At 42.6% G+C, this 11,718-nt stretch overlaps 1 protein-coding gene across 1 annotated transcript in view; it reads right to left on the reverse strand.

Moving 5' to 3' along the window:
* Nucleotides 1-11,718, reverse strand: part of DOK6 (docking protein 6) — a 250,389-nt gene that overhangs the window by 108,222 nt on the left and 130,449 nt on the right. Inside the window, exon 6 of the mRNA XM_026647342.1 lies at nt 2,373-2,511. Coding sequence (XP_026503127.1) covers nt 2,373-2,511 — 139 coding nt within the window. The remainder of the gene's footprint in view (nt 1-2,372; nt 2,512-11,718) is intronic.

The following is an 11,718-nucleotide window of genomic DNA, read 5'->3' on the forward strand; positions in this document are numbered from 1 at the left end:
TTATTTATTAGAGCATAAGCTTTCGTGGGCTACAACCCACTTTTTCGGATGCATCGTGGGTTGTAGCCCACGAAAGCTTATGCTCTAATAAATTTGTTAGTCTCTAAGGTGCCACAAGTACTCCTGTTCTTTTTGCGGGTACAGACTAACACGGCTGCTACTCTGAAACCTGTCATTAATAAATAAGTAAATAAAGCAAACTGTAGTCATTTTCTGTATTCTGATTGAAACTCCCTGAAAACAGTAGACGTACAGGGTTCAATTCCTCCTGCATCCAAGCTCCATTTTGCATTGGTGGGTGGCCATCAAGCAGCCAGTTATGACTCCTTGATTCCACGCCCCCCAGAGGAGGCTGCACACCACAGTCTGGGGACCATTGGTGTAGCCACAGACCTTAACCACTTACTACAGGGCCTTGAACTGGAACACAGAGTAGAGGGTGAGCCTGGGTGTCGCTACCAACTACTGCAGAGTGGTACTGCTTGGAGCAGTGAACTAGAAGACTGCCTGAGTCACTGCAGGAGTCACAGGGTCAGGGAGGCAGGCGTGAGGACTGCCTGATGCTGTTTGAGCATTCCCAAAGGGGAATCACAGTGTGATCTCGTCTGAGGCCTGAGTCATGATGCAGCCATGCTGTGACTCTATGAGCAGGAAGAAAGCTGCAGATGGTAGAAAGAAGAAAGGGGGTGCTGAACTGGGCAGAGCTAATCTCCAGGACTGCCCGAAGAGGGTGCCACCCAGCGGTGAGTAGAGAGTCCTATGACACCATCTCTAATACTCAATCACTTTTGTAAAAAAGCTGCTTTATTATGTATCCAATTAGGGTTGCCACCCATCCGGGTTTTACTCAGACAGTCTGGTTTTTGACTTCTGTGTCCGGATGCCATTTAGGTAGAGGTACCCAAATTGTGGGGCAGAGGGATGTGGTGGGATTGTTGAGGGGGCACAGAGGGTCTAGGCCAGCACCCATGGGGGGCAGGGTGGTAGCACCACCCCTACCCCAGCTCTGCTCCCACCCCAGCCATGGCACCGGCTCCCGGCCTGTGACTGGCCTCATCCCCAGCCTCAGCATGGCTCCACACCTGGATGGGGGCCCGGCTGCCAGCCACCACCACAGTCCGGCTGTGGCTCTGCTCTGGCCCAGAACTGAGGCTGTGGGCAGGGTGGGGCCGAGAGTGGAGCCGCACCAGGCTGTGGGCCTGGATGACGACCCCTATTGTGGTCTGGTTGTGGCTCCACCCCAACCGCAGATCAGTCCATAGACCCTGCCTCCTTACCCCTGTGTGTGTGCCCCTGCCCAGCCCTGCCTGGCTCTGGGGGTGGGGCGGGGAGTGGCAGGGACAGGGGTAAGGGGGTAGCGTGGCCCTCAAAAGTTTGGGGACTGCTGCATTTAGGGTTGCCAAGTGCCTGGTTTTCACCCAGAAAGTCCAATCTAAATGGGAACCCGGCAGTGTCTGATCAGATGTACTGACCAGACATCAAAAACCTCGTTAAAGTAGGGTGGAGGGGAGGTGCCAGGGGATTAACCCACACTAGCCCCTGCACAACTGGGGCCATCTCCTATCTGCAGGCAGGCCTCTTGTCTGGCTGCCGCAGCTCCCATCCCAGTTCCAGAGCAGAGGGAGTCCAGCTGGGTAGGGGGAGGGAGGTGGAGATGATCCAGCAAGCAATGGAGGGAGGGGGGAAAGAGGCAGAACAGGGGTCCTGAGGGGTCCGATTATCACAATTAAAAAGGTGGCAATACTATAACCAACAGAACTAAGATATTCTGTAGAGCAGTAAGTGTTTTGGGCAACTGGAACATCAATAAAGACAGTTCCATTCGCTCTATTGCCCTTTTCAGTTTGGACCTTCTGCTTGTCTCCAACTTCATTTTAATCTTGATTTTGAACTCTCTTCTTCCCACCTTTCCTATGCCAGTAAATCTTCCTGTCTCCAGTTCTACAATATTTTTTATTCAGATTCCTGCCTTAAATCCTTAGCCATCACTTCTCACTGTGAGTGTTGCAATTTCCTTCTCTATGGCTTCCCCAGAGCTCTGCTCTCCATATTCCAATATGTGCAGTGTGCTGCTGCATGCTTTGTCACACATACAAAGAAGCAGGTAGGACTATGTAACCGTCATCCCAAAATTCCAGGATGTAGTTGAAAATTACCTTCCGTATCTTTTTTCATGCACTCATTGAATTTGCTTCATCCAGCTTGATGGACTATTTCTTTATCATCTTTAAAAAAAAATCAAAGTTGTTGGGAGCGGTTGGTTTAAAAAAACCCACCATTTTGGCATAACTAGATGGAGCTGTACTCTGCAATCATCATAACCCTTCACTTCACCAATGGAAGTTTTTAAAATAGTGGAGGTAAGATCTTACCCGTGCCTTTTGCTCCATCTCCATCATTAGTCTTTCATGTTGCTCAGCTATCGCCAGTGTTGCAGAATGGACTTTCTGATAGATCATCTCTCCTTCCCTCGTCTGAAAGGTGAACAGTCCTTCTCCTGTGTCACACATCCTGGGATAAGATTTAGGGAGTGGGAGGAATGAAAAAAAAAGTGAGTACTTGTTTTATAACAGTTAAAAATTAATGCGCTGACCTCTATAATTCATGTGCTCACCCTGCTGTTGGAAATGACTTCTCAATTTTCATAGCTAAATTTGTGGCATTTTGAACCTCTGCATGATTACTTCTACCAGCGAAGAAATGTATTCTGAGAGACGTGTGTGCAGAACTTCGTGAATGTAACCTTTAGATTCAATTTTTAGGGGGTAGCTGTGTTAGTCTCTATCCACATAAACAACAAGGAGTCCGGTGGCACCTTAAACACTAACAGATTTATTTGGGCATAAGCTTTTGTGGGTGAAAAACCTCACTTCTTCAGATTCAATTTTAGGCATCCAGTCAAAATAATCTGAACCGAATGAGAGGAGTCTTTATAATAAAATAAGAAACCTTTAGTAATGTAGTCAACTATTTATGGCATTGTTTCAGATGTCTGTACTGGTGACTAGGCAATTAAATTTAGTTCCCTTAACCACTTCATTACTGCCAAATATACAAGGTACATCGTGCCTCCATTGTGCTGATATTTTAACAGCACATTGGCACTTCAAAAATGCCATTGTGGTCTATCACTGGAAAGAGGCTGTATTGAGAGCGAGCATTAAAGGGATTAAGAGATAATATTCATATTGTTGGAATACATTTGCACTAGGCAGCTTCTACAACTAGTCTGATGATTACAGAAGCCATTCAGTATGAATACATTCTGTATGGTGAATATTATTTGTATTATACAATTAGATTAAAATAACGCAAATCACAATATAAATAAAATAATATTTTCTTCCTTTGTGAAGGTAAGTGCTGTGCTGTGTTTCTCTCAGGACTCCCATGACAATACATGGAGGAAGAAGAGAGGTAGATAAGATTAATAACTGAGCTGGAAAGATTTTTAAATGTTAATAAACATTCAAGGACAGGCGGTTAAAATGAATATTTGTTCAAGAGGAAGAACTATGTGAAGGAGACATTTAGGGCCCCAGTTTCCAAACGACCTGCAACTTTGCCCCTGCATTATTGCATGTGCCCCCATAAAATCTACATTTATGCATGCAAATGGAATTTGCTCAGATAATTTGAGTACTCAGCCCACTAGGTGGTGTGAGCATGCAAAAATCAGCACATACATAATTGTGTGTGCAATTTTAGATGCTGAGTTGAAATCGGTTTGTTAATTTGGTTCAGTATTAACAATCAAGAGTTTTGGTATCATTTGAGATAGGAAAATATTTGATTTTCTGGGCAATTAGTAAACAAATTTTTTCAACTGCTCAATAATTTCTGTTATATTTATAAGACGAAGATTTTAAAAAGTGACTAGTGATTTTGCGCGTCTCTGTTTTTTGATGACCCACTTGAGATACCTTTAAGGGGCCTAATTTTTCATAAAGGGCATAGCACCCACCTTCTGAATCTTTTCAACTGCTTCACGTCTAGCAATGAAAATCAAGGCACCCCAAATAACTAGTCACTTTCAAAATCTTGGCCTTTTAAAAGTTCCTACAGTTGTATTGATTTTTCTTATAAAAATCTTAAAAGTTGCTTTTACATTAATAATAAAAATTATAATTCTCCATAATGAGCTTATTGACCCTGCTTTAATAAACATCCATGAATAAATCCCCCTCCCAGATTAGGCATATGCATTAAAGCTGGTAAAAAAATTTCAAAATTTCAAGGGCTTTGGTGTCAAAATTTGACAAAAAAGGATAAAAAGTATATGAAAGTTACACTGTTTTTTATGACTAACATTAATGTAACTTTCATATACTTTTTATCCTTTTTTGTCAAAAATTTGACACAAAATTCCTTGAAATTTTGAAAATTTCTGACCAGCTTTAATATTAGTAACATCTGCTGCAGTCATTAATCTTATTTCTGTACTGGATTATTGTATTAAATATTTATGAAGAAGCTTAAACTGATCAGCTGGGCCCTTTGATGACATCAAGACTGATCTTTACATAAAACATCAGGTGAACATCAGTTCAGCAGTTTTTCCTGGAAGGTGCACAAGAACAGTCAAGATCAATCTCCAAAAATTGTTTCAAGGGATGTGTGGGGGAGGAAGCGTGGAGGAAAGATTTTTGGTGCAAATATTTGCTAACAGTCAATAGAGATGTGCAGTTCAAAAGAAAAAAAGAAAATAAAGAGTCACACTCTTTAGAAAGTCCAAACTCATTATAATATACTGTATTTATCACCACACTTCCAAAACAAAAACCAACTAACCAAACAAGATTCAATCTGTTAAGACAAGGAGCAGTAGCCGTTAAGACGGTTACTAGCAAGCGTGGCATTAATTCAATCGGCCAATTTGAAGGTAAAAATAAAAATATTTGTATTAAATTCTACTGGAGACTAAGATCTTTCTGTAAACATTGAAAATATTTTATGTATTTAGCCACAAGTCTCCAGGGAGCTTCTGGTACAAATGAAATGTCTCAAGAGATTTCAGACATTAAAGCAACAACATTTTGGTTCCCTTAGGGCATCATATAGCTGGCATTCAGCTCCTGTGTAAAGAGATCTTAATAAAATCCAAACAGCGTGAAATGGAAAGTCTGGAAAAAATGATGAGTTTCACAAACTGAAACAAAACACTATCTCTTTGTTGGTTTCAGAGGAGGAAAAAAAATCAACAGGGATCACAATAAGAAAATAGTGAACAGGGCTTGATTAAGATTCAAGAGTTAAGCTGCTTATTTTAACAAAGCAAAGCATAATCACCAGCCAGAGCCGATACAATCAAAATCTACTATCAAACTAAAAAACAGGAAACAATGAAGCTGGCCCATGCGGTGGTATGGCAGCTCTCCATGCTGGTGAAGCCTAGCGTGGAGGTTGTATCTTCCAGTTGGAACCAGAAAGTGTAGTGTGCTATATTATGCCAACATGAGGAAAGCTATTTATGGCAGCCTTCCAATAAATGTACTGTGTTTCCCTAGCTAAGGATTCACTATACATACAACTGCTCAAAAGGGGGCAGAGGGGAATAATGGGCCTCATCCTTTAAGGTGCTGTGCAGGCTTATCTCCCTTTGAAGTCAATAGGATTTGAAGGCAATCAGCACTAGAGCTGGTCCAAATTTTTTTGGCAAAAAAATGTTTCTGTTGAAAATTGCCTTTGTGTTCGAACCAAAACAAATGAGGCAATGTAGGGATTTGAACCACGGTCTCCCACATGCCAGATGATCACCCTAACCATTGGGTTATTGGCTACAGGTGCACTCATTTTTTCACAAAAAAATTTGAAAGGTCTTGGTTTTGTTCCACATCAGAACAAAAACAAATTTCAAATATTTTTGCAAAATGGAATTGTTTTCCAGCCAGCCCTGCTCAACACCGTGCAGGGCTGACCCTTATAAAAGGAAAATGGTCTCTGGAAAGACTCGGTGGGACAAAGCTCCCTTGCTTCCATGTGGGCTTAGCATAGACAATTACTCTCTAAAGGAGGTGAGTCCATTCCATGGATAGTATAGAGCAGAGTCTTTTTGCTCAGAGGTCTGGAATATTATGATACAGAAAGGTAACCCTAATTATTTATATTGTTTCCCTCAGATGGCAAGTGGTTAGACTAGAAATAAAAGTCCAAGAACAATGAAATGTATATTGGCAGACTGTGGGCTAGATTCACCCCAGCTGGCACAGGGAGATGCAAATTTAACCAGAGAAACCAGCTATAGCCTCAGGTGTGGGATTGACTCTTAGGGGAGGAGGTGGGGGTTAAGGAGGGAGGACAGGTGTTTTTACCACTGTTGGTCTACCCCAGGAACTATGCTGGGAAAGGGCAGCTTTACTTTCTTCCAGGAGCTCCATAGTAACCTTGCCAGCAGAGACTGCCAAGCATACATAGAATCAGCACATCTCTAACTGCTCTGCTTATCGTCTGGCTATGCCGAAAGAAGGACAGGAGACATTTGACATGGGTTTAATCAGGCGGCAACTTTATTATTAGATGTCTGGGATTAACCGGCAGATAAAAGTGTACAGTGCAGGTAACCCCATGTTTATGCTGTAATTACCCAGGGGGCTTTTACCAGCTCCCCCTCTTTTCCCCTCCAGCAAATCCATTGCTGGGACCTTACCATCCACCTCCCCACCTTGTAGGAGGGTTAAGGTGGGCTATAAGAATGGGGGGTTGGCTCCCTGGCATACCAATCATAGGAGTCCCCAACCACCCCCCGTTCATTGCTTTAATGAACACCTCTTTTTATGTCCTTTTCCAAGCCATTTATCCGGTCACTGTATACCTTTCCTATGGAGTACCTGCACTGGACATCTGCCCTACATTTAAATAATGAGTTGTGACATATGGTCTACCACCCGCCATGCATGAACAGAGCCCACCTGAATCTGCTGTGAGGAAGGCGAAGAAAACCTCAACTGCACCCAAGCCAAAGGGCAAAATTCCTTCCCAATGCCGCTAAACAAGGGAAGGCTAGCATAATGCCCACAGTAGGTGTTGACCAAATCTGGTATTTTACCATCTAAAAGGGGAGGGAAGGTGGGTCCTGCTTCAGTCCTGGTCCATGTAAGATGGGAGGCTTCAGGCGCAGATCTGCCCCTTTTAAATCCTGCATTCCCAGAGGATGAGTCAACCACCACCCTAGGGTGATCAGAGGTCCTGATTTTATAGGGACAATCCCAATATTTGGACCTTTTTCTTATATAGGCGCCTATTACCCCCCACCCCGTCCCGATTTTTCACACTTGCTATCTGGTCACCCTAGACCACGCTGACCCTTTTTGCAGCAGTTTTCACCCCCCCTCCTCTCCTCTCCCCTTCCCACCAGCCATAAAGCACTGTTCCCTTCATTCAGCCAGCCAGCCAAATACCTCCCCCGCCCCGTAAAGGTGCACAGCAGTCAGACACACCAGCCAGCACTGACCAGGATACAATGCCCTGCACAACCCTTTTTATCCCCCAGTATTCTGTCCTCCACATCTCCGTTGCACTGGTCCACTACAGCTGTGTCACTTTTCAGACTGCAAGGCCTTTACAACAAAACTTCCTCCTCCTCACCACAAGCTGCACACCTTGGTTTACACTGGCAGAAGACAGCACAAATGGAGGTGAATTGAGCTATGTTACAATTTGGGAAAAAGCAAAGATTCTTGCACATTCAGGTCCTGGGTTACAGAGAAATCTGTTTGCTGATTTCTTGTTTATTCAAAAACATAAGAAATAACCCAAAGAGAAAGAAGATAAACTAATCTGATGAATGCTGTTTAACTGTGATCAAGGGAAAATTTGGAGGTCTGAAGATAAGTCTCATTTTGCCAACTAGTTTCTCTCTAAACCTAAAGTGAATGTTTACGCACTTTCCAGTGTTAAAACAGACCAGGAACTCCAAACCAGATAATCACATTCTTATGTCCTAAAACCCCAATGGTATTCTGTACAGTTTTTAAAATTTATTATTCTACAAGGTGATGAAATTCTTAAGAGTTCATCTTTTGTGCACTGCAGCCCTAGGTAATTAACAGTTTTGTTCAACTAACAGTTGAACCTTTATTTTGTCATTTAGCTACACTGGCATTTTGTTCCTTTGCAGAGTTGTGTCAGGAGACAAATAATCACTATTATGAAACACATTATGGTGGGTATGAGCATAGCTTTTATGTGCATGCACAGAAGAAATATCCAAAGAGAAAGAGGGGAAGAGAATAAAAATGTTCATACTATGTCAAATTAATGGTCAATCTAGCCTAGTACCCTGTCTTCTGACAGTGGCCAATGCGAGATGCTTCAAAGGGAACGAACAAAACAGAACAATTATTGAGTCAGCCTATCCCAGCATCTGGCAGTAAGGATTAGAGGTTAAAGCCAGAAGTGGACAAAAATTTTCAAATGAAAAAAAAAATTCATTGGAAAAACAGCCTTTCAAAATAGACTTTAATGCCAGAAGAGACCATCATGATCACCTAGTCTGACCTCCTGCACATTGCAGGTCACAGAACCTCATGCACCCACTCCTCTGGCTGAGTTACTGAAGTCCTCAAATCATGATTTAAAGACTTCAAGTTACAGAGAATCCACCATTTACACTAGTTTAAACCTTCAAATGACCCATACCCCATGCTGCACAGGAAGACACATTTTACCCAGAATTGCTGACACTATCAACATTTTTCATTTCCTGCAAAATGTTTATCATTTTTTGTTTAAATTTGGTACAGTAGAACCTCAGAGTTACAAACACCAGAGTTACAAACTGACCAGTCAACTGCACACCTCATTTGGAACCAGAAGTACGCAATCAGGCAGCAGCAGAGACTGGGGGGGAAAAAAAAACAAAAAAGGGAAAAAAAGTGAAGAATGTTTTAAATGTAAAATAATAAAAAAAAAAAAAAAAAGGGTAAGCAGCATTTTTCTCCCACATATTAAAGTTTCAAAGCTGTATTGAGTCAATGTTCAGTTGTAAACTTTTGAAAGAACAACCATAACATTTTGTTCAAAGTTATGAACATTTCAGAGGTAAGAACAACCTCAATTCCCATGGTGTTCTTAACTCTGAGGTTCTACTGTATATAAAAAATGTTGATAACCATTTTGATGTAAAAAAATCAAATATTTTGGATACATGGTCAATTTCAAAATCCAATGATACTAAAATAACTTCAAAAACATTGTCATTTTCATGATTTTTGAACTGTTGATTGGCTTTAGTTATGCACAAGACTAAGATTGGACTGCTGTTCCTGCCTCTGCCACAGATTTGCTCTCCGACCTTAAATAAGTCACGCTGGCCTAAATTATCACAACTGTTTTCTGACTTTGGGTGCCTCAATTTATTTATTGGAAAGGGAAGGGTGGATAAAGTGCAAGTTATTTGTATTATTACAGAATGGTTCAGATGGATGAATAGACAAACATTGACCGGAAGACTTATGGTATGTTCTGATGCAACATACAATATAAAGTTATGTATAAAATATGAAGCTATGTATGAGGACATCATATTTGTTTATACTTTATTCTCTAGAGAATAATCAATATCAGTTGGCAGATTTTTAATTGATCATATTACAGCATGAATAAGACAGGAGCTACAGGAAATACCTGAGTTATTAGCATGAAGTTCTGTTCATTGACTCTGTTAGATTAATTGTTGGCAAACTGTGGCACAGCGAACACCATTTTAAAGCTAATTTTCCAGAACAGTAGCAAATGTTTCTATTAGCCCAGTAAATGAACAACAAAATATTCATCTGCTTTCATATTTGATATGTGCATCCATACATCATACTAAACTGGGGATTCAATATGCAGTATCGTATTTGCAGATGCCCACTATTATCTACAGAATATTTAACTTCAAGGGTGAAAGTGGGACAGTACGGGCCAGTACGGCATACCAGTAAGAAGCCGGTACTGGCCCGTATGCAGCCCACGTCGCTGCCCCTTTAATGTTGCTGCCCCTTTTGCCGACGGGGGAGGCATTTAACGTCATTGCCCCTTTTGCCCCCCCCCGGGCTGCCGATGGGAGGGGGGGGGCAAAAGGGGCAGCTGCCCTGGGATCAGTGATTTAAAAGGGCCCGAGGCTCCCAGCTGCTGCTGCTACTGCAGCAGCAGCCAGAGCCCTGGACCCTTTTTAATTGCTGCTGGAGCCCCGGGTGGTCAGGGACAGGCAGTGTGGATGGGCTGGCTGGGGGAGGCTGACCCCCCAGCCCCGCCCCTTCCACCCGAGCCAGCCCCCGTACTGGTAAGATTTTAATATTACTTTCACCCCTGCGTGAACTTACCACTTTGGGCCTGATTCAAAACCTGTTGAAGTCAGTGGGAAGATTCCCACTGGTTTCAGATCAGATCCTTCAGAAAAAAGGGGAAATTAACATTCCACAAAATAGAAACCCTGGAAGGCATTTCATCTTGAAATGTTGTCACAGCATTAGCTCACCAATCAGCCTTAACTGTAGAGTCACTACTAGAAGCTCCGGTTGCATGGATAAGAAAGACATCTAAGATGACAGCACAGAGTAGATTGGAAGTAGATCAACTATGAAAATTACCCTGACTTACTCATATGTTCCAAATACTTGCTTTAGTCTGAACATGTATGTGTCATTTCTAAAATTAACTTTTTTTTGTATGGATGCAAACATCAAACCCTCAAACCAGACACGGACTACTTTTGAGAAGGCTAATGATAACATAAATAATGCATGGACTTGATTGCTACCTTTTACAAATGCCACTTCTCTCACAAAGAGTGCTTGATTCTTTCAAGCCATGGTTGCAATGTTTTTTGTAAAGTTTAATGGACATACAACACAATATTCAGTCACTGTACTTAAAAAAACAAGAGTTTGACTTTCCCTCATGTTTTTAAACATATCTATTGTGACAAAGTTCTGTCCTTGACTCCCTGGGTCCTGCGTTTCCTGACAGATTTTGCTAGCCTCAGAGGCTCACTGTGACCCTCCACATAGCCCTTCTCTCTCTAGAGGCAAGGGTCACAGTCTACTGAGCCATTTTCATCATAAGCCAGCAAGGGAGGTGAGGAGAAGCAACCCTCCCTCGCACAGTCTCTGTTGTCTCCCAGTATCAGTGATTAATCAGGGAGGGGAGGGGGGAGCCTGGGCCCGCCCTCTACTCCGGGCTCCAGCCCAGGGACCCTAAAATTAGCAGCTATGGAAACTAACTTTTTGGAAATAGGATGTGTACAATTCCCTGGGCCACTTCCCCACAGCAGCCCCCACTCAATATCTTCTTCACAATTACCTCAGGGCTTCCTTCCTTGCACCTGATATAGATTTGTACTGCTTCGTTCCTCCAACAGCATGGCTCCCTCCTATAGCTCCTGACACCCGCTCCTCACTGACCAACTGGGAGGCTTTTAACTAGTTCCAGCCAGTCCTTGATTGGCTTCAGGTGTCCCAATCAATCTAGCTATCTCCACTGCCTTCTAGAAGGATCTTAATTGGCCCCAGGTGTCTTGATTAACCTGGAGCAACTGCCATTTGGTTACCATGGTACCAGGGATTTGTTTAGCCTGGGGCTAACATACCTGTTCCTCACTACTTTACTGCAGCCATCTGGCCTTGCCCCATCACACTATATATAAGATCCTAATTAGAAAGGCACAAAAGCAAGCAAAGCAGATTATAGGTCGTCTACGAATGATTTAGCACCAGGTTCCCCACGAACATGCGG

Source organism: Terrapene carolina, unplaced genomic scaffold (genome assembly GCF_002925995.2).
Source record: "Terrapene carolina triunguis isolate 2854851 unplaced genomic scaffold, T_m_triunguis-2.0 Scaffold58, whole genome shotgun sequence".
Lineage (NCBI taxonomy): Eukaryota > Metazoa > Chordata > Testudines > Emydidae > Terrapene > Terrapene triunguis.